Source organism: Aulostomus chinensis, chromosome 22 (genome assembly GCF_037954235.1).
Source record: "Aulostomus chinensis isolate RoL2024-O1b breed Wild chromosome 22, RoL_Achi_v1.0, whole genome shotgun sequence".
Taxonomy (NCBI): domain Eukaryota; kingdom Metazoa; phylum Chordata; class Actinopteri; order Syngnathiformes; family Aulostomidae; genus Aulostomus; species Aulostomus chinensis.
The window spans coordinates 20,747,463-20,769,472 of NC_141341.1; the positions used below are offsets into that span (position 1 = coordinate 20,747,463).

Below are 22,010 nucleotides of genomic sequence, written 5' to 3' on the forward strand. Positions count from 1 at the left end.
GCGTTGATTGTTCCTTTGAATCCATCAGTGATGATTTTGCAAGTGCTGTAATCCAGATGAGATTACAGTCGTGATCCAGAGGAACTTCAGTTGTGGAAGAATGCAACCGCTTCATGACTCAGTGAAAGACTAATGGAGGAATATACAAGTTTTTAATCACTCCTAAAATCCATTTTACACTCCTCACAGCTTGTTTGTTTTATTTCTCTCTCAGTTGACAAGTCGGGTTTGGCACGACAGCCTCACTCTCAGGATTCGTTTGCTCTCCTTATAATGAAAATCCCTGGTGTCGGGACAGAGTTAGTTTCTGTGGTGCAATACAAACATACCAAGTGATTTAGCTGAAGCAAATTAAATTCCTCAAATGATTATTGCTCAACTCTTTTTTTTTCTTCTGCAACACCCATAAAAGAAAAGACTTGCAGGTGCAGGAAGAACATTCCTCTGTCATGCTATTGAAAGGGGAGTTGTGCTCCCTGCTTTCTCAGTACTCTATTCCTGTAGCCTACAGAGCTCTCGCCAGATGGAAGGGTGGCGTTCCACCACACGTTGATCCAACCCAAACATCTGCCTGGCAACGGCCGAGGCCTTCTCACTGAGACAAAACACAGGCCTGCTCTGTGCGATACTTTTACAAATGATTTCTCTGTTTGATCTGGAATTGCTGCTGCACTCTGTTTCCGGCAGTGAGACGCTTGGTGGGGAATAAATTTGGGTTTTTAAGTGGGTGAAGCAGGAGTGGATGCCAACCGAGCCTTCACACAGCTCTCACCCAGTTTACTTGACCTTACTTGAGTCCTTAATCAAATCAAGTTCACCCAGCCCTCACCACCGACTGGCAAAATATAAACCAGGCAGGACCCTGAAGCTAAGTTTGACCTCGTACCACAAATCTGAACTCATCCCACGACTTGGAGTCAGACTTCAGAGATGGATCTGCTGGTCAGCTTCTAGCAGTCGTTGTCCTCCTCTCCGCAGCCAGATGCTTAAAAAACATGCAGCGAATCAACGCCACTCCACAGCTTGCTTCAGTTTACACCCTAAAATCACCATGACCTGACTGACACTTGTCCTGAAAGCTCCAGCGCAGAATATTTGACTCCCTCTCCTGGCAGCGACAGTCATTACAAACATGCTTACATCCACCTGTGGCCCACTCTGTCGCTGCCACTGTGGCTGTATAGTGGTGGCTAAAGGATTCTTTGCATCGCTTAACTCCTGCAAAATAATCAGAGTTTGATGAATTTGGTCTCGTAATATTTTGAAAATCTGGAAAGAATTCCATCATTTATCAACATTGAGGTTAGCGGAGGGCTAGAAACAACCCATTCTGCTTTTAGCCATATTCAGATCTGTGGATACAAAATTATTTTTTTAGAGACAAGTAACAACAACAACCCTTGAGAAATGAGTAGAGGGTCCTTGCACCACCGTGAAGTGTGACCAAGTTAGTGTGAGAGTGTGTTAGCTTCTCAGGCTAATTCACTGAAGCGGTGGACTTGAAGAGCTGTAGGTTGTTTGTTTTTAGCCTGTATTCAAAGTCTTTATGTTTCATTGGGCTTACAGCTGCATAAAGAAGAGGTGGGGCCTTACTTAAGTGATCTGTGGCTACAGGCAGTGGACACCATGTGTGTGCTGTGCGTTTGGGGCATTTTCAGCTTAATTTTGGTATTCAGAGAGCACATAATCAGAGCGCAAACCACGACACAAAGAGGCCGTAATTAGACACCTGATTATTCATACGTGTGTTCAGGTGTGACATAAATGGTTTACTTCCTCCCTCACAGACAGAACATTCATGGTAAGTGTAGACAAATGCTCCCCCAAAGTCCATAAAATCACGTGGTGTGTCCCAGGGTTCGATTTTAGGCCCTGCGCTTTTTAACGTGTACATGCTCCCTCTTGGGGGTGTCATCAGGAGACATGGAGTCAACTTCCACAGTTATGCTGATGACACGCAGCTTTACATCTCCATTTCTCCTGATGACCCCAGACCTGTGGACGCCCTATTTAACTGCACCTTAGATGTCAAATCCTGGACGGTAGAAAGGGTTCTCCAGCTTAAGCGGGACAAAAATGAAGTTTCAGTCATCGGTCCTGAGGCCCAGAGAGAGAAACCTTTTCCCAAACTACAAGCACTGTCTTTTAACCCATCATTTCAAGTGAAGAACCTGTGTGTAATTTTGGACTCTGAGCTGACTTTTATTCCACACATTAAGAACATAACAAAAATAGGTTTTCACCATCTTTTTTTTGGTTGTTAATTTTTGTATTTGACAAATGTTGTTGAGGAGTAAAACACACGGGGTTCAAGCCCTCAGGTGTGGTTCAGTTCTGGTTCTCTGCCGTGCTTCGAGATGGCAGCCAGACTCAGCGCCTGGCCTCGGTGGAAGGAACCCTGGATGACCACTTCCTGCTGGACTACTAAAATACCTCATCCCTGACATGCTAACTTCCTGTTGGATTACTAATTACCCCCCCCCCCCATCAGTCCTGGTTCAGGTCGAGGTCTTGGACCGGCTGAAGGGAACTCACTGTTTTCCTCCATGGTGGAGCTACAGGCTGGGCTGTGCTGGTTCACCTCTGCACGAGTCCTCCAGGTGCAGAGACCCTGAAGTAACCTGGCCTCCTGACTGGGAATCTGCTGGGCTTCCTGCCTCCTGCTAGCTGAACTCTTCCTGCATGATTCTTCCGCGATGGTTTTCACCATCCCAAGAACATAGCCAGAGTCGGCCACATTCTCTCTGGGGCCAACACGGAGACGCTGATGCATGCTTTTACCACCAGTTGTGTAGACTACTGGAATAACCTGCTCTCTGCTCTTCCCAAGAAGAGTACCTTAGGACTACAGTTACTACAAAATTCCTGACGAAGACGAGGGGGCGGGCCCACATTACAGCGGTTTGAGAATCACTGCATTGGCTCCCCGCGCGTTTTACGATCAATTTTAAGATTCTTTTACTGGTTTTTAAATGTCTTAATGGTCTTGGGCCTTCTTATCTTTCAGAACTGCTTTTACCTCATGAACCCTTGCGGACCCTGCGCTCCTCTGGCAGCGGGCTTCCAGTCGCCCCTGAAGTCAGGACTCACACTCAGCAGCATGGCGCTTTTTCAGGATTACGGCCCTCGTCTGTGGAACAGCCTGCCCGAGGACCTGAAGGCTGCAGAGAACGTTCACGTTTTTGAGAGGAGGCTCAAGACGCATCTTTTTAGCTTAGCTTTTGATGAATATTCATTTGACTCATGACTTTGATCTATTTTAGGCCTTCATTTTGTACTTGTACGTAACCCCAACCCTTTAGGAATTTTATTATTTCCTATTTTAATTTTAAATTATACCATGTCCTATTTCAGTTCTTAGCTTTTGGGTTTTAGTTTTTACACATTTTCATTCTTTTATCATCAGGACCTCCCGTGTTTCCTCCGGGGGAGCCGTCTGCACCCGGGGCAGAGCGCCACCGCTACCGACTCCTCTCATGGCGCTTTCTCGGCTGGTTCATCTGAACTCAGCCTCTCGTACTCGGCCGAATGTCCACTCTTTTAGTCTGCGTGCGTGCGTGCGTGAACGGTGGGGGTGGTTGTGCATTTGAGGGAATGCTTTTAATTGTCAACGTCATGCAAAGGTTGGGGTTTGAGTGAAGGTTTGTGTTTTTTGTCTCTGTGCAGCACTTTGAGTTACATGCACGTATGAAGCGCACTTTATGAATCAAGTCTGATTGATTGATTGATTGATAATCAAACTGATCAAGAGCCCCGCGTCATTTCCTCTAAAGCCCAGGTCGTGCTGCTGTTGCAGCCTCTTCGTTTGTGTTGTCCTCATCAGCGACACGGCGAGGTCGCACCAGACCTGCTTCATTAACAAATGTCAGCACCTGCCGGCGCAGGCGGAGCACGAGTTCTTTTGCTGGTTAAAGGGCGAAGGCACTTGGCGTGAAAACGCAACTTGCGCTTGCTCGTAACTCGCGACGGCGCCTGACCATCTTGTGCCATGGTGATGAAGCTGTTCGAGGTTGGTCTCCTTTCGCTTCAAGCAACCATTTTGTGGCCGGGACTTCTTGAGTCACCCAGATGTCATGCAGGGAGAAAAAAATGTCAGTTATAGACATTCAAGACACCTGATGGTGAATAACTGAGATAAACTGGACTTTTGAGGTGAAATATTCTTTTCAGCTACACCCTACGGAGTGCTAACGATGGGGGGGGCGCCCATCCATGTAATGCAAGCTGTAGAGCGTTTTGTTTGTGTAGCATGTTGGACTTCATGCACCATTTGAGGCTGTGGTTCGTGTGAAATCACAGATCACTGGACTCTTTATCTGTAACACAGAGCAGTTTGTTCGTGTCAGGAGCGCCACAGTCACCGTAACACCGAGTGTCACAGACGACCCTCCGTCGCAGACACAAATGCTGCAGCTGAATGTAATTTTCCAGAGATTCCAGGGAGAGCGCCCAAGTGTTGGTGTGACTGCCGAGGCACCGAAGTACCAGGCAGCCACAATGAAAAGAATGTTGTGTTATTAGTGGAAAAGCTCCTGTTATGTGGATTAATCTACAGCTTCGACTTTGATCTCCTGATTCACTCTAAGCGACTTTGGAGGGGAGCGGGGGGCCGCCGCACATTTCAGACGCGCTCACAGAGCGAACAAGCAAGCGGCAAAAATGTCCATCATGAGTCACAAAATCCCGGTTGAAAGGGCAAACAATTGCTTCACAATAAGTCGGTATAATAACTTCAGTTTCTTTCTGTTCACTGAATTTAGTTAAACCGCTTTCTCATGAAAAAAGTTTTTTTTTTTAAGTATCAAGAAAATGAAATTAAACTGGAAGGAGCTGTTAATATCATAACACCATATACAGTCCACCCCCCCCCCCCGAAAAAATCACTTGTTAAATCCTGACTTTGAGATTATAAAAGATATGTGTGTGAAAGGTGCACATGTGTGTATGTGAAGAGTGTGTGTGTGTTTCAGGGCTTATCGGGACCAGAGGAACCAAAATCTCTGGTTCTCAACAGTGTTCCAAGCTCTTAATAAGCTTTAAGATTGTAATGTAGATGCCTAATTACATCCCAATCCCATGTTCAAGGGAAAAGACAGGAAAAAAATTATTTTGATGCTAATTTGATTGATCACTGAGGTGTGAGGGGATGAACGACGCTTGAAACCAACAGGTTAGTGACCCGCAGCGACGAGCCAGTGTGAGGTGTCTTTTCCGTAGACTGAACATGTAAAGCAACTGTGTGATGTCACGACGTCGTAGATGTGTTTTCACCCTCCTAACATGAACAGTTTTGGCGAGTTCGTCTGTGCCGTTGCCGTCATCTCCGCTCTCTGTCACGGATGCAGGGTTTTCAAAACCTGACATGGTGGGCCTCCCCTCAGGCAAAGCCTGGAATGGTGGTTTTGGGCTGCTGAACAGTAGGAAAAACAGCTGAATTCTGACTTGCCCTTCTTTGATTGAGAGTGAAATACCCTCCACAAAATGTCACGGGATCAATATGTGGTGAAACTGCGATGGCGCCGTGGCAAACTTAGCATCCCTCCTTGTGAGGATGCCAGGCACTCCTTTGCCTCTTCGTTGAAATGATAACGGGAGATCCCCGTTCGCCGTTCAAGCAAGTGCAGTTATGGAAGATGGATTTGGATTTTTGAGTCTAAAACAATTTTCCTTAACGACCATTACAGAAGCAGTTTGAAGTCAAATCAGATGGCAGGCCAGCGCCAGAACCAGAGCTGCTTATGGAGAGGAAAACAAGGAATAAATTGAATTTTCAGCGAGGAAAATTCCCTTTAAGTGGCCAGCTTGTAGTGCTGAACTGGAGCTGATATTTTGCTGGCTGCGTTTCCCTTTCACTGAACAATCCTTGGGCCACCACAGGATTCATTATTATTATTATTATTATTATTATTAGGGAATTGAAAATTAGATTCGGTCGGACGTGCGGCGTTCATGATTTCATTCAGGACTTCTGTTACTTTCTAACAACAGCCTTCTATCGTTGTGCGACAAAGGGACAAAGTGTCAGGCACTGTAAAAATGACAAAGTTGTTGATAACCTTTGCTGCAGGTGTGGAGACACGTCAGTCACGGCCAGCGAGGTCAACCTCACAGCGACCCTAGCGGAAAGGTCAGGGGTCACCAGAGTGCACTGGCTTTATCCAGTGGAGGATCAAGGTGCAGATGAAACCGTTCTCCCTGTAGCTGCAGCCTACATGCTGCCTGCAGCTGCTCGCTCCGTCAGCCACAAATTCCACCTGACGACCACGAACGCCACCTCTGAACGTTGTGGTTGGAGAAGAAGCCGCATTTCAGCTCGGATGTCAACATCAATAAAAGAATAGCAGGAAGTCAACAGCAGCTCTCGGCCCACCTGACCACAGACACTTGGTACACACACACGCACATACAGTGAGTCACCTACGAGGCACGCTGCAAGCACACACATGGTGCCATGGAAGCAATGACACACACACGGACACACAGTGTCAGGATGACCCAGTTCCATGTGGCCTGACTCCCTTTGTTTACTCCACCGAGCTCTCGGAGGTTTCAAACCAGTCACAATACGCCGCATCGGGAACCCAACCATTCACGGCATCTTGATTGTCTCGCACACATCAAAACACGCACTCAGACTTGGCCGTGTCCAGATGTCACCCTTTAGCTTGTCATGCATCCCGTGTAAGCTCACTGTGTAAGGAAATTTCGCCCTGACTGGTGGTGTGAGTCATGGTGTGTGTGTTTGTGTGTCTGAGGGGACCTCCTGAGGCCTTGACAGTCAGATTCCAGCACATCTGGGATGCTTAACTATTTCCCAACAGGGGTCAGTGGAATTTTTACGTAACAGCCACGCTCCTGTGTTTTCAAAACACTGTCCGTGTGTTGGAGAGCTGACCCATTTCAGTGGGAATCATCAAGCTGTTTCTGTCGTTGATTGCATAACTTAATTACACTTAACCTACCAAAGCCAACAAACAGAGCAGAGGGAGTCGTAAGTCACTGGACCGTTGCTTTAAAAGTTGTTGGCTTTCCTAGAAGACACGGTGCTTGGAAGTGGTGGCGGGCGGGTCTTGTCTATTATGAGCTTGTGCAGTGTTTTACCTTGAGCCACCTACCAAGGTGAGCATCCAGACCTCAGACATTCCCACAATACACGTCTGGTTCAGCCATATCATTTGTTCATGACACTGAAGCCATTCCCTGAAACAGCAGTGGAATTAAAACTCTACCGCCATCCAGCCAGAAACGCACTGGTGTCCCACAGAAATATGCGTTAACGCACGCACTGGAACCTTCGGCCGACAACTGAAGATGGAAATTGTTGCAATCTGCACTTTGCTACCCAAGCATGCGTAAGAGGATCCACTCGACTGTGCAAATGCCGTCGACACTTGAATGTTGCTGGTAAAGGGAGGGTAGCAGGTGCCGGATCTTGTCAGACCTGTGCATCAACGTGATGCTCCAAGTCGACTGCTTGCCCGTTCAGTCGTCGATGCTGTTGATCCTGTCCAGATGGTCTGAAGAGCTGTCAAGAAAGGCGTCCTCGCTCATGTAGAGACGGCTCCACCTCCCGTGTGCTTCTGTGAGTTTAGGTATCTCCCGGCCGCTGGCTTCAACAAGTACTGTCTACTCCGAGAAGACCATCGGTCCCTGCTTCAGTGCTCAATCTATATGTAATTGCTTTCAGTGCTCCAATAAATACAAATGTTAAATAAGTCAGAGATGTTCTGCCAGGCTCTAAACACTCCCATGTGACAGTGAGGTGGTGTGAGACTCCATATGTTGACCTCCTGGTGATGGTTTTATAAAGCAAAAGCTTATGTGGGGCACCGACTCTGGAAATAGCCTGTAACTTTTGACCTATTTTCAGAACAGGCTTTTTCTGAAAAGCTGATTGAGCTTCACATATATGAGCTCAAGGCCGGCGTAGGTGCCAGAGAACGGGGGAATGGTTCCAGCTCGCTTCACGAATAAACAAGTTCACCAACTTTTCCCCTGAGTTTAGTCATTTCTCTTCAGTGAATCCACCTCTGCGAACCTCCTCTTATCTGCTGTCAACCCGAACATGTGTTCACATACTGCAGGTCAGGGAGATAAGGTTCAGGCTCCACGCAACCTGTGATTGGCTGCGAATCTGAGGTTGTGAGTTGCTGCTGGCTAATGTGTGTGTGTGTGTGTGTGTGTGTGTGTGGGGGGGGGAGCATATCAAGGATTATCCATCATAATTATGTTCAACAAATTCATGGCCTGTAAAATATGCTCATCTGCGCCTGTCGTAGCTCTCCGTGTGTGCAGCCGCTCTCCTTGGTTGGCTGATGATTATTTACAAACACTTTTATGTCATCACGTGATGCAGACGTGGACTAAACCATGTTCACTCTGATGCTGCGATGCCAAACATTGCACTTCGCTCAGTTTTCTTTTGAATGTTCTCTTGGCGGCTGCTGTTAGCGATGCTAAAGGCTAAATGCTAATGTCAACACGCTTGCTCACGGTCACGTTCATCATCGCCCACATGTTAGTGTTCTGCTGTAGAAAAAAAACTCCACAATGGCTTGCTAGTATTTGTGGGCGGGGCTAAACCCAGGATGCAGTGATGGTGCCCCAGCAAATTAACCTCGTGGAGAAGCGCGTTGGATGCTAGAAACTTGTTTGTTTAGATTTGTTGTTTATGGTTCCAGCCGTTCACTGGAAGACCTGAGCAGCTCTGCCTGATGGCAGGTTCAGAATCTTCAGACAAACATGTCATTTTCAGCTTGCGTGTGACGGCGCCACGCGAAGACCCATGAAATTATTTGCAAATTATCATGAGCTTTGTGAGGGACATGATTATCTGGTGTTGCATCGTTTGCAAACGTGGGCTAACAGTCATCAAACTCTGATGCTTTGGAGCTTTGAACCTAAATCCCCATGGCGATTCACTGTTCTGGGATGTTTCATTCATTTGTCAATTTCAAAATCCCACATCAGCGGTGAATCCTGGACACTTTGCAGCTCCAACATTCCAAATGTTGCGTGTGTGTGGGGTTCTCTAAAGTCGCCGGGAGCTTCTGCCAACCTAGGAGTCCTGAGGTTTCAGTTATAATCCCGGTCATTGGATGTTCTGTCTGCTAAACTACAGCAACTGTTTTTATGACCCTATTAGTCTGTTTTGGGCGCTCAGGGGTGAAATGTGACCTGTGTCCTTGTTAATCGTTATTTGTTAGCTTTAGCTCCTATTGTGATACTTGAGGGAGTATATCTGCGTGTAATTTGCTGCTATTATGTGTTATTAGATTTGACGTGGAGGACATTTGCTGCAGGCGGGCGGCTGAGCAAGTCTCCACCCCGCAGACCTGCAGGCCGACGCCAGATGGATGGTTAGGCGCTAATGACTGGGACGCTCAGCTCTCCGAGCGGAGCCTCCCGCTATTTGAAGGGTTAAAGTCAGGTCTTGGACACGCTGCAAAAAATATCAAGCCTCACTAACACTTTGGGAGTCAAAAGCGCGGAAAGAGTTCCAAAAAACAGGCAAAGAGCAAGAGATGGAAGTAGCAGTGCTTGGTTGAGTGACTGTTCTCTGGACTTGTTCACCATTTAGCTTTAGCTTCTTTAGCTTGGAAGTGTTTTTTTTGTTTTGTTTTCTTGCAGCGTGCTAGTGTGAGCAGGGCGGGGCGGTTAGAGGAGGTTTCCTTCAGTGTGTGCGTGTGTGTGCGCGTGTGTATGTGTGTGTGTACTAGAGAGAGAGAGAGAGAGAGAGAGAGAGGGGGAACGCGCGAGAAGAGTCAGCTGGTCGTAAAGTGAGATGTGAGCGCGCGCGCGCGTGCGTTCAAGGAAAGTGCCTCGGGGAGGGGGTGGGGGTGGGTAAGGGGGGGACAAGGTGAAGACGACAGAGCAGCGAACGGAGTTTTTTTGGGGGGGAGACCCATCTGTGGACAGTCGAAGCGCGCCGGCTGCTGCTCCGTTGTGCGCCCTGGACTCGGTTCCTCCACGGCGTCCTGCCCGCTCACGACCGTAAGCACTCGGCTTGTTTGTTTGGAGACTGGTATCTGTCAGCGCCAACTCGCCAGCAACATTTCCTCTCCGACACAAGCTCTTAGAGGAGGCTCCTTCACGCGTGCACCGTCTCTGTCAGAACGCGGCAGATTCTGCTGAATCCGCCAGGCGTCATACGCGAAGTGACCGTTGAGAAGCTCCGTGGGATCCGCGACCAGGCGAGACGGTCCTCGGCGGGGCTGGCGGCGGCGGGCAGATACGGGCTGTTTGAGTAATGAAGCTGCTGTCATGCTGACACCGAGCAGGTCAGGTTGTTGGAGGTTCAGAGATGATGCTCCATCACTAGTGACTCTTGCTTTGCTCCAGCTGAACCCACAGCTCTCACACGCGCTCACACACGCACGCGCGCGCGCACACACACACACACATTAGCAAATAGTGTGTGTGTGTGTGTTTTGATGGTCTGTCATAAAGCTCCATTAGCTGTGACTTAATGTAGGCTAATGTAGGCTAATCTCTGCACCCTGCTGAACGTCCTTCCTTCCTGCCTGCTGTCTCAAGACAACTGCAGGTTTGTTCAGCTTCAGGTAGCGTTGGAGCAGCTGCTGCCTCCTGTACCTGTGGCCGCAGGTGCGCAGGGAGTCCAGCCCAGGCTCAGGCTCAGAGTCAGACCCAGGCTCAGAGTCAGGCTCAGGCTCAGGCTCAGAGTCAGACCCAGGCTCAGGCTCAGCTCAGATTCAGGCTTAGACTTCGGCTAAGACTCAGGCGCTCAGACAGGCTAAGATTCAGGCTTAGACTTAAGCTCAGGTTTAGACTCAGGCTTTGACCCAGACCCAGGTTCAGGCTCAGACTCAGGCTTAGGCTCAGACAGACTCAGGATCAGGCTCCGGCTCTGGGGCTGTTGTCATTGTTGTTGCTCTAAACTAACAAGCTGCATGTGCTGCAAAGCTCTGATGACCCCTGCTGTTCTGGGTCGGTTCTCAAGTACCTGATGCTGCCTGTCTGGTTGACTGGAGCTCTCAGCACCGACGGCGTGGATCTCAGCCTGGCGGCTCGGTGCCTGTTGAGGACTCTGATTCTGGACACTGAGCTCCTCTGCTGTTCTGTGTAAATGTTGCAGGGATGATTTTCTGTTTGCAAGTTGTTTTCTTGGTTAATTTAGCAAATCCTCGCCGAGCCAAAAGCTTCACATTGTTTTTGCTGGTTTGTGTGTTTGGGTCAGGAGACGCAGGCTTCCAGGTTATTGGCGACTTGTTTGTATTTCTCCTGAGAACCAAGCAGGTTGAGCGGTGGCACCAGTTGTTAGAGACGCGGCACAATAACCACAATACGACGTTTTCACCGCGTTGTGCTGCAACCCTTGAACGTCAAAGCTTCATGGCAGGCTGGCTGCTGGGTTTGTGTGTGGGTGTTTCTACAACAGCGGCCGCTCTGCCTTGGCAGCCTGTTGATGAAAAACTACAGTTGTAACAGGACTCTGAGAGCTTCATTCATGAAATGTTCTAATGCACAAATGTGTTCTTGCATCCTGCTGGACTCTTCCAGCCCTCAGTTAGACGAGAAGAGCAGCTGAAGGTTATTTGGAGCGAGGAATTACAAATGTCTGTCAGGCCTTTGCTTTGTGTTTGTCAGAAGAAGTTGAAAGTTGAAAAGAATTCCTCACGTGTGAAAAAGCAGATTTGCGCGTGAGAACCCCTCATGCATCCCTGCACCGCCGCCATCACGAAGTCACGGGGACAGACGTTAGCTGTGTTTCCACTGGCGTATTTTCGTGCACGTTTTATTTAAAGGTTGATTAGAAATGGCAAAATATGCCTTTTTTTGTTGTTGTTGAAAGAGTAAATGGTCTGCCGACAGATCTTCCCAAACAGAAGCGAGCATGAAAGAACTGTTGGCACTTGCCGAATCCAAGCGGTTCCTCCAGTAGATGACGAGACCCCTTCTTCTTCTACTCCATTTGCTGAGCGTAACGTCGCCTCCATCCTGTATAAAAATATACTTGTGCCAAGCCGGTTGATGAAAGTGCGTTTCCTGTTTTTGCAACGCGTGCAGAGTTTGCTTGACATTCACTGGTCAGTCAAAGGAAACACAACAGTGAGACTAGAGAGCAGACCCCAGACACGCCTCCATAAACCGTCACCAGGATCTGCACCCCATCCTGATAAGTCCTGTGAAAACAGTCTTAAAGACCGCGTGTGCATGTTTTCTGGATCAGCCCTCAGATTTGCACCTGTGCCAGAACCTTAAAGGGTTAATTCTTGGGATGTCGCTTCTTCCAAGTAGTTTTTTTTGTTGTCTTTTTTTGCAGAATCCTGCTGACAGACCGACAAACAACAAGCGCGGGTGAAGACGGAGGTAACCAGGAAAGACTCAGTCTGTTTGTTCTTGGGTTAGGAGTTGGTGTGTTGTGCTCTCAAACACACACACACACACGTTTGGCATTATTAAGTTGCTCCCTGCCCCAGTTAATTCTCTGGATCTCCCTGTATGACCAGTAAAGCTGAATTACTTTCTTTCTATGCACAAGGAACCACAAATGTCAGCAAATGTCAAGCACTTGGAGCTTTGGCTTTACTTTCAGGTTTATTAGCCGCACATACGGCCGGTCCAGGCTGCCCTTTTGGCCAGCACTTTAATTGGTGTGAACACACACATAAGCCTTTGCCAGAACATGTGAGATATTACAGCGGTCACAGTGTTAAAAAAAAAACAGAAAAAATGAAAAAAGCTTGCAATTATCAACAGCAAAGAGGCAGTCTTTTCAACGTTTGTGCAAGTCTCACACACACAGACACGCACACACACTTTCAAACACACATTCTCAGTCAGCAGAGTCAGCTAAAGATAGAAGAGCCCCAGTGGAAACAGTAATTAGTGGGGCGAAGAGAGAGGAGGAGGAGGAGGAAGAGATATTGTTTGAATCATCTGATATCGGTTATATAATGATATGTACAATGAAGACACACGGAGAGGGAAAGTGAAGAAGAAGCAGTCAAAGAGCGGGAGTGTGTGTGTGTGTGTGTGTGTGAGTGTGTGCAGCAGTCCTTCCCTGAAATCTGAAAGCGGGTTGCGGAAATATCCGTCTCGATAACGTGCTTCTTCCTTTTGCTGAGTCTTTTTCTCTTGAATCGAGAGACAAACCCGGTTTATGAGGTGGACATGTTAAATGTTGTTACAGTTTAGCGGGCAGATAGGAATTCTGCAAGGCAACAGTCAATTACACTTTGATGGTTTTCCGGGATTTCCACCAACATGACGGATTCTGAATTTTCAGCCAAAACTATGAAACAAACAGAAATCTGATTCCAAAACAGACAAACGGCGGGTCAAGAAATCCTCTTGGCGTCACACTCGGTTTACTGGAGCAGCTGCGAAGATCTTTTGGACTGTCTTGAAGACAAAAGGTTCTCCTGTGTTTAAAAGTGCAACAGACAGCAATTGCAAACAACAACGGATCATTTAAGTAAATAATAGAAGCAGAGAAATTCTAGCGAGGTGCAAAGTTGAGGATCTCTGAGTCAGTGAGTGAGCGCCTTGATATCAGGTGCATCGATGTGAGGTCACCGACCACAGGAGCCCAGGAGCTGCCAGACGGAACGTCAGAGGAACGTCTGAGAACCGTGGGGCCTTGTTCCGTTATGATCTCAGATGTTATCACGCCAACAAAGGAGCACGGCGAGGGTCAACATTGGTTCAGCAGCTCTACGCTGGTCCGAGCTGCAGGGGCCACTTTCTGATGGACAGCTAAGCTAACGTTCGCTAACTAAAAATAGCAATAACTCAAGTTAGCAACTTTAGCCTCTAACAAGTTCACGTTGTTATTGTTAGCGAGTGACATCATCACCACGGTGACGAGATTGACCACATGACTTGTCTGTCTGATTACTGCGATTCCACCTGTGACCACCTGTGGTTCGTTGAGTCAACCTGGTAACCAGGAGACTAGATTAGTGCAGCAGGAGGGAGGGAGACACCTGCTGGCTGGGAGGTGGAAACCTGGAACTTTGCACCTTTTAATGCAAATGTGTGGAATCACCCTTGAGTTAGTGAGATGGCCAGTGTGTGTGTGTGTGTGTGTGTGTTTTTTTTTCTAAACACACACGCTCAACTTCCCCCTGCTTACTCACAGCAGATAACGCAGCACAGTGAAAGTAGCAGTCTCCGATTTCAAGTGCCCCCCCCCCCCCCCCCCCGCTTCAGACCCCATCAGTCTGCAGGTGGTGAGTGGTCATGTGTCGCTAGCTTGGAGAGGGTTTCTTATTTAGTCTTAAGCCCTAGGCTTTGTTTGGGAACCAGTGTGTGTGTGTGTGTGTGTGTGTGTGTGTGTGGTACACAATGGCTGTGTTTAGTTTGGATTTGGTGTGCACATGTTCATCCATGCGTGCACATTCATTCGCACACGCACTCTTTGTTTTCTCTTTAGGAGTGAGTTGGGTGTAGGGTGCTTTTTTTTTCCTTCCAGTGTACCAAACTCATTGAGCAGGAATCCCTCCCCGAATATTTACTCTTAAATGTTTTTCTTTCTCTTCCCCCATCTTTCCCCCCTTTTTTTAGTGAATAGCGCTGCTTCCTTTCCTCATTTCCATCATGTGTCCTGTGTCCAGGGTGCTGCTGAGACCAGTGGGTGTCATTCCCCACCGCGGGAGCGTTGAAACAACACCATGGCCTTAGCAGGATGCCCTGACTACTTCCTACGTCACTCCAACTATCAGGTTAGTATCATGCACGTTGGACGGTTGTATTTCGAGCCACAGCCTTCGTATTCCCAGTGCCCAGCCATCATTCATCTTTCATTCGAGGGAATCTACAAATTTGTTAGTCGCCTGTTACGTAAATACTGCTATTCTTGACACCAAATTCAATTTCAGACTGCACATACACAGTCTGAAACTCGCTGGTCCACTTTAAAAGAACACGGCATCCATTATCCGTTATATGACATGTGCACAATGTCCGTCCTCTCCAGAAGTCCAAGAAGATGGACCCCCTTCTCTCCCCTGTGCTGCCTCAGGGAGCTCAGACCCACAGAGACCAGCTGACTGCTAGTTAGCTTAGCATTGTGAATGCAAATGAAAGGGCACGACGACACTTTTCGCAAACTTGATCGGCCTGCTTTAACATAATTAGGGTAATCCCTAACATTTGTTGTGAAATGATTTAATAGTAGGAGATATTATGATTTCATAACCTGTGACATAATCAGAACTACTTTCCTGGTAAAACTGCGGTGTGAAGAGATTTCTTGCAGCACTTCCAAGGCTCCATCTTAGCTTCAGCTAACATGACAAACCACAGTCTGTTTCAACCTGAATGTATGGAGCAGAAACTACAGATTTTGGAAGTAACGTGGGGGAGATGGGGGTAGGCTGCCACCTCCCTCCCCCGATGATCCACTGCTAAGCTAACTAGTGGTCAGCCAGTGTCTGAGGGCCTCGGCGCCCTGGCGCACACACACAGTAGGGAAGGGTCTCTTCATGTCTGACAAGGCGATGTGGTGTGTGCCAGGGGTGTGTCCGTCATCTGTCAGCCTCTGACAGTCCCTGGGGTCAGCGGGGTCATTTACAACTTCAACACACAAATCAAACCTGTGATGATATGAATGTCGAGTTCTGCTCTCACAACTGCTTTTACAACATCTGGATCTGAACCACGTTATGAGTTCTGCTGCTCTAGAATTCTCCAGAGGCTAATACCACGGAACCACTCCAAAGAGCACAAGGACAGAGAATGTAGATCATCTCTGACAGGAATCAGGCCAGACACGAGGTTCCACGCTGAGAGTCTACGTGGTTGCGGACAGTGCAGGATATGCTAAGTGTTTTTACGAGCAGACTTAGAAAGGACAGGTAACCTACCTGAGGAAAGACTTGACCTAACAAATGAACTGCTGTAACACGCCTGCCTGAGGCGAGGAGCCACGTACGGTGATGCGCGTCCTGCAGACGAAACGCAGATTTCTTCTTTCTCTAGTTCCTTTACGCGGATGAGCCTGAACCAGGCAGATCAACATCTGTATGACTGGAGGAGGAACTCATGAGAAATATCCGTCGTGCCTTCACTCTGATTAACATTTGCCTCTGCTGGCCAGAGGGGCCGCCACTGTCCACACAAACTGAAGGTTAAGAGTCGCTGCATTAGTGTGAGAATGTCCATTCTTTTTGGCCTTAGGTTATTGTGTGTGTGTGTGTGTGTGTGTGTGTGTGTGTATCAACATGTGTGCTGTTGCTCTGTGTGTCCACTTCGCAGCGAATGACTTCCAGCCTCGTTAGGTGAAATATGGTGTATCTGCAACACAACAGACCCACTTCCACTGTCCAGCTCCTGCAGAAAGAGCCCTTTGTTACCCACTTGGATTTTCTCCTCTCCAGCCCTGCAGTAACCTAAAGAATTTGGCGAAAGAGCATGATGGAGGTCTATAAATAGAGTGCTAAACAAACAACAGTAACAAGCTGTGAGCTTTGTTGTGTGACGGGCCTGAGAGCATGGGATCGGTGGTATGAAGTTTTATTGGGGCTGATAGGACGACGGAGGTGACGTAGCCTCTGCTGCTTTACTCCTTTTAGTGGCGGTTCAAAAATGCAGCTCCCTGCTAACCCCAACCGTGGGACAGCTGAGTCCCTGTTGAGCTGACATTAAGTTGGACTGGTTCACGTTAGCTTCCAGGAAAAGGTTTTGCACCAGTAAGACTGCAGTGAATAGTGAATTGAATCCCCATAGAAAACAACATTCCTCCACCCTGCATCTTGTGGAGAAAAAACAAAGTTTGATAGTTCGAGCTACAGAAGTGGGTTACAACATCGCTCTGTGTGTTTCTGTGTGTGTGTGTGTGTGTGTGAGTTATGTAAAGCTTGCCAGTTGACATGACACAGCAAGGCTCTCTCTCTCTCTCTTTCTCTCTCACACGCACACACACACACACACACACACACACCATGGAGTCTTTCTGTAGGCAGTGACTTTAAGTTTAGTGTGTATAGATAAGGAGCAAATGAGCCCTCTTCCCGACATACTTACATAACGCCATACATAACGGCGGGCATGTTTGGGAGTCCAGGCAGCGCTCCAGGCCTGTATTCAGAAAAAAATAAAAGATTTAGTGTGTGTGCATGTGTGTCTGGCGATCTTGGTGAGAACTCTGGATCCATGCGAAAGATGTCGCCGCGGAAGCAGCGATCAACTGCTGCTCTGCTTCGATTGCGTTCATAATGTGGATACAAGCGCAGCATTAATAAACCACAGTCGTCTGACTGGAAGCTCAGCTGAGTTATGACCTAAACCACTCAGAAGCGTGGAAAGAATGAAGCAGCACAAATCCCTCAAAAGTCGGCAGTGGTGCCAGCAACAGTGGTACTGAACATGGCTGTTCTGTCTGAGAACATGGACCACAAGTCCCTCTTTCTTTATATTCTCTTCGTGCAGAGGTGAGTGGCTGTGAGCAGCGGTCGCCGGGGGAATGGGAATGCTCAGTTTTGTGTTTGTGCTTTCGAGGAAGTATCGCCTTTGATGCTTTGAGAGAAAGCTGAACTGCCTGGATGTTAACGCTGTGGGCTGCAGAGTGAAAGGGAAGAAGGTTGGCTGAAATGAAAGAGATGTCAAGTGTAGTCATGTCTCTCCGCGCACAAGAGCAACCATGGGCTGAATAAAAGAAGAAGACAGAGCCACACAGTCGTTTGTTTACTGACTTTGAAGACTTGAATTCTTCGTTTTAGCCATCGCCACCATCATAGTTGTTCAGAGCTGTTTGATACTGCGACGTTAGAAACTACAGACCTGGAAATATGAACCACAGAAGCAAACAGGATCCATTTGAAAGCCGGGACACCATTCAGACCACGACACTCCTGGCCTGAGCCCAGCTGGGACACAATAACGCTCTTACTGGTGTAGCGCCAGCAGCACCTGTGCCTGGCCAGGATGCACAGAGGCCATCTTCTTTCTGATGAAAGCTGCGTCAACCTTGGCTAATCTACTCAGCGTAAAAGTCCATTTGCTGTTGAACCCTAAAGACAACTTGAATGGTTTGCCATTTTGTACAACCATGAATCCGCACATCTAGGTGTCTTCAGCTCCACCCATGCATGCCAGATCCTGGACCTGTGGTGTGAACTGGACCAGACCCATAACAGGCTGTGCATTCAACCTGGCTCAAACCTTGATCCTGGTCTACTGTCTAGGGCAACTTGGACTTCAAATTCATTAGGAAAATGTTTACTGAGTCGGGTCGCTATCTCAGAAACCTAGTGGAGTCGCCCCCTACTGGCCTGTGGAAAGAACGCAGAGGCTCCACTTTTCAGACCCAGCAACATCCACTTCTTTGATCTGTTCTATGCAGCGAAACAGGACGAGACGTTTGAATCCAGGAAAGCTGCAGGAGACGGCGACTCCTCAACCTTTCACTTGGTTCTGGAGCAAATGCTTTCTGGGAGGAATATCAACACTTTGACCAGGACAGTGGAAGTGACGACATCATTTAAAGCCACGATCTTTTCGCACTCCTACTGTCAGCCACTTGTCAGTGTTCACTGAGGAAGAGGACAGATGTCATTGTGCCAGGAATCGTAGCGTGGACTAATGGAAGTAGCAGAGCGATTGTTGCGTGCGGACGGTCCTTGTGCGACTGAGCATCTTAAATTATCCAAAGAAGTTGGTTCACGGTGGCCAATAATTCCTTCTAGTTGAACTTGTGAACTCTACTTGATGAGGAAGCTGTGCCACAGAATCGCCAGGCTACATAACTTTGAACACTTGTGATTTCCGATCAGCGATCACAGTCCTACAGGCGTCTCGGAACGTAATCCTCCTATGTTCTGAGTGAACTTGATGAAAACAAGTTGAAGTCGTTGAGGAAGTTCCCAGGAGGACTGACTCACAAGTCATAAAACTACAAGCCTCTCCTCCTGTACTGTACTATACCCTCGTGACTAGTAATGTCAAGAATGTTGTTTATAACTACTGGGATACTGTGCAAAACAATCTGCATCTGCAGAACGCTTTCAGAGAGCCCAACAGTCAGCCTGCTGTTCTCTGACTCTCCTGTCACTGTGGCTCACCTGTGCGAGGAAGCATCAGGAGGCTCCTCCACCGACCGAGTCAGAGAAAATGCATCGTGTCAGGTTCTGAGGGGACGGTTCTCTGTGGTGTTGGCGGTAGCGAGGCTCTAACAGGCTGCTGATAACTGTTACCAGGGCTCAAATTACACATTGGCTTTTGGGGGGAGCCCCACTCTCCCGTCACATGCCTGCACTCGTGCACGCGTGCAGCAGTATGGTCAGGTCGGGGTTGTTGGCAAATAATCACACAACTTCCGATTTACTGTTATTATTTGTTCAGAAAAATTAAAGTCCATATCTGTGATACGCCACTCTCCAGTTGGAATGAATGTCCTCAAGCAGAGGTCCTGAACATGATGGTTCCTGACTTTGGTTGCCATCCAGTGCCTTGTGTACTTGAGCTGCCTTGAGGTCGTTCCAGTGTTTACAGACCAGAAGGAACAGATTTGATTGGCTGAGCAAAATCACATGAGATGCTTTTCAATGCACGCATGTGGTCTATTAGTTTACAAGGCTAGAAAAGTTATGCCAGTCAAGTGGAAATTTTCAGTTATAATGTTGTAATTCTCCATAATTATTTGGTGGGTTTATTATTAATGACTCAGGGTCTGGACGGGACGCCCTCCGAGGCCGGGGTGGAAACCCCCTGGATGTCTCGGAGTTGGCTTTCAGGAAGTGCGTGTCCTTTTGAGGAGATTCAAGCTCCTCTTTTTTCAATGGTGGCTTGAAAAAGAGACCCAGCATGTGTTTGCTTTTGGCCTGTGGCACCAACATTTAGTTTGAGTTTGGGACGTCTCAGGTAAATAGTTTTGGCACCCTTGAACTAGAAGGTATTCACCGGTTACCTTAGCTTAGCAAAAACAAATTACCCTCCCACAGTGCAATAAATATAACAGAAGGATGTAACCCTTGCAGTATTATTATCATTGCTGCCTTTAACCCAATGGACAGAACCATGAGTGACAATCTAGTCAGATCAAAGCACGTCACAGAAAGTTGAAGTAATCCATGAAGAAACACTGAGTTTCACAGTCATTAAAGAAAAGCTCGCTTGCAGTGTGCAGAAATGTGCAAAGACCTCCAGAGGTAATGGAGGCCTTGGTGTCTGTCTGGAGGTGTTCGTCACAGGTGTGTGCAGCAGGGCTTGTGTCTGTCAGGCTGAGGTGGATTTTCTGTAGGTTAGAGGGAGTTTAGTTGCCGGGTTGCTGGTCTCTGGTCTGTGCCTCAGCAGAAGCCTGCAGCCTCTCTGTCAGCTCACAGACCCAGCAGCCAAGCCTTCTTCCTTGGAAAGTGTTTGGCTGCTGCTTCTCGGAGCTATAAATTTTACTCCGGGCATTTATGGATGTTTTCGAAGCACCAAGGGGCGCTGTGAGTGTGTGTGCGAGTGTGTGTGTGTGTGTGTGTGTGTGTGTGAGTGCGTGTGAGTGTGTGTGTGTGTGTGTGTGAGTGCGTGTGAGTGCGTGAGTGCGTCTGTGCATACATGCACACATCAGGACCTCTGGCTACAAGCAATTCCTGGAAGCAATGCTTCCGCGTTCTTCGTTTTCCTGGAAAAGGGAAGATCAAAATTTTTGTTTGGCCTTTTTCCCTCCCTTCTCCTCTGCAGTGTTCTTGCCTTGAGGCTGCTTCAAATTACACAATGTAGGAACTTGGCCGTGCGCTTCGATCTCAGATTGAATAAGTGAGTTCAACTGGTATGTTTTTACCCTGAAAATGATTGATCTGTTTTTCTGTGACATCGCCTGGATGTTTGTCAGAGGAGGGGGGTGGGGGGGTCACTGGGGTCACGGGGTCAAAGCGTCCCTGGTCTCCGAGGGTGAGGCTCGGTGTTCCTCGAGAGCAGAGGCTTGAACCCATCTATTGTCTGATTCTTTGAACTCGGTGAAAACACCACATTGTATTTTGCTTCACTGAACTGAGATCTTAAACCCACATGGCTTTTTATGACCTGGTCTGATCAAAAACATCTTTTTTTCTTTTTTCCTTTGGCAGGAAAGCATGGACCGCACTTCTACTCACAGGCCCGAGGAGCTGATTGTTCCAGGCTTTCAGCGCTCAGCACATCAGAACTTGCCACATCACCATGGTAACCCTCCTCACCTCTCTAGTCGGGAGTTAAACTGTAAAATGTGGCTCACAATTTTCACATCCCGCTTTTGAAACGTAGCTGATTTATGCAACATTTATTCCGTACCTGTTGTGTACTTGATGGCTGTCAAACCCCCATGTGCCAACACACTTGACGCTCCTCCTGACGTCCTAGACCCCCCCCCCCCCCATCTCCATCTCCACCCAGGACGCTGTCTCCCTCATCACTGCTCTCCAGATAGAGCGGTTATAGACAAGCGTTCAAGTGTCCCCTCCTCTTGCCCTCTCTTTAAACACTGCTCAGCACTTTTTACCTCCCAACACACTCACATATGTTAAACCTGCTCCTGATGTATTCTCAGAAATCCCCTTAGCCAGCGTGGAAAATCTTGGGAATCCATTTGGAAAGCAGCCAACCTGAGGAGGTTGTAATTTCTCCCTCCCCCTCCTTTTTTTTTTTTTTGCTCCCTTGGGTTGGCGGTCGACTGGATTGTCAGCTCGGCTGATGTGTGGTGGTCAGGCTCGTGTGAGAGTAATTGTAAACATGGCTCCATGTGAATGGGGGACTGGGTGGGGTGTTTATTTAGGCCTGTGGGTCAGCCCGTGGCGGTCAGGGGGGAGTTCACAGTAATTAGGCCAGAGGTCTGTGGGGCAGAGGTGGGGATCGTGGAAGGGAAGGTGAGCAGTCAACTCAGACCAGGATTTCTACTGTTAAAGCATTAATGAAAATACTTCTATGTATTTGAAATCCACATATTTGCTTTTCTAGGCACATTTTATGTGGTGTAGCAATTTCTTTTAACCACAAATAATTAGTGTCGGTAGATGATGAGACATCAAGTTAAGGGATTTTAGCTGCTGCCACACTCAAGTCTGATGTCTCAGTATTAGAAAACC

General features: G+C 47.9%; 1 protein-coding gene across 8 annotated transcripts in view; it reads left to right on the forward strand.

The window, feature by feature from the left end:
- Positions 1-3,602: 3,602 nt before the first annotated feature.
- Positions 3,603-22,010, forward strand: part of LOC147241128 (growth factor receptor-bound protein 10-like) — a 52,880-nt gene continuing 34,472 nt past the window's right edge. For 2 of the 8 annotated variants that reach the window (XR_015111141.1, XM_086192746.1), the window contains exons 1-4: positions 9,804-9,993; positions 12,284-12,330; positions 14,580-14,687; positions 21,018-21,111. Coding sequence is in view for 7 of the 8 variants with exons in the window: in XM_086192746.1 (XP_086048872.1) it covers positions 14,637-14,687; positions 21,018-21,111 (145 nt within the window). In the remaining variant the exon portion in view is untranslated. The other 6 variants (XM_086192748.1, XM_086192753.1, XM_086192749.1 and 3 more) reach the window with 6 other exon arrangements.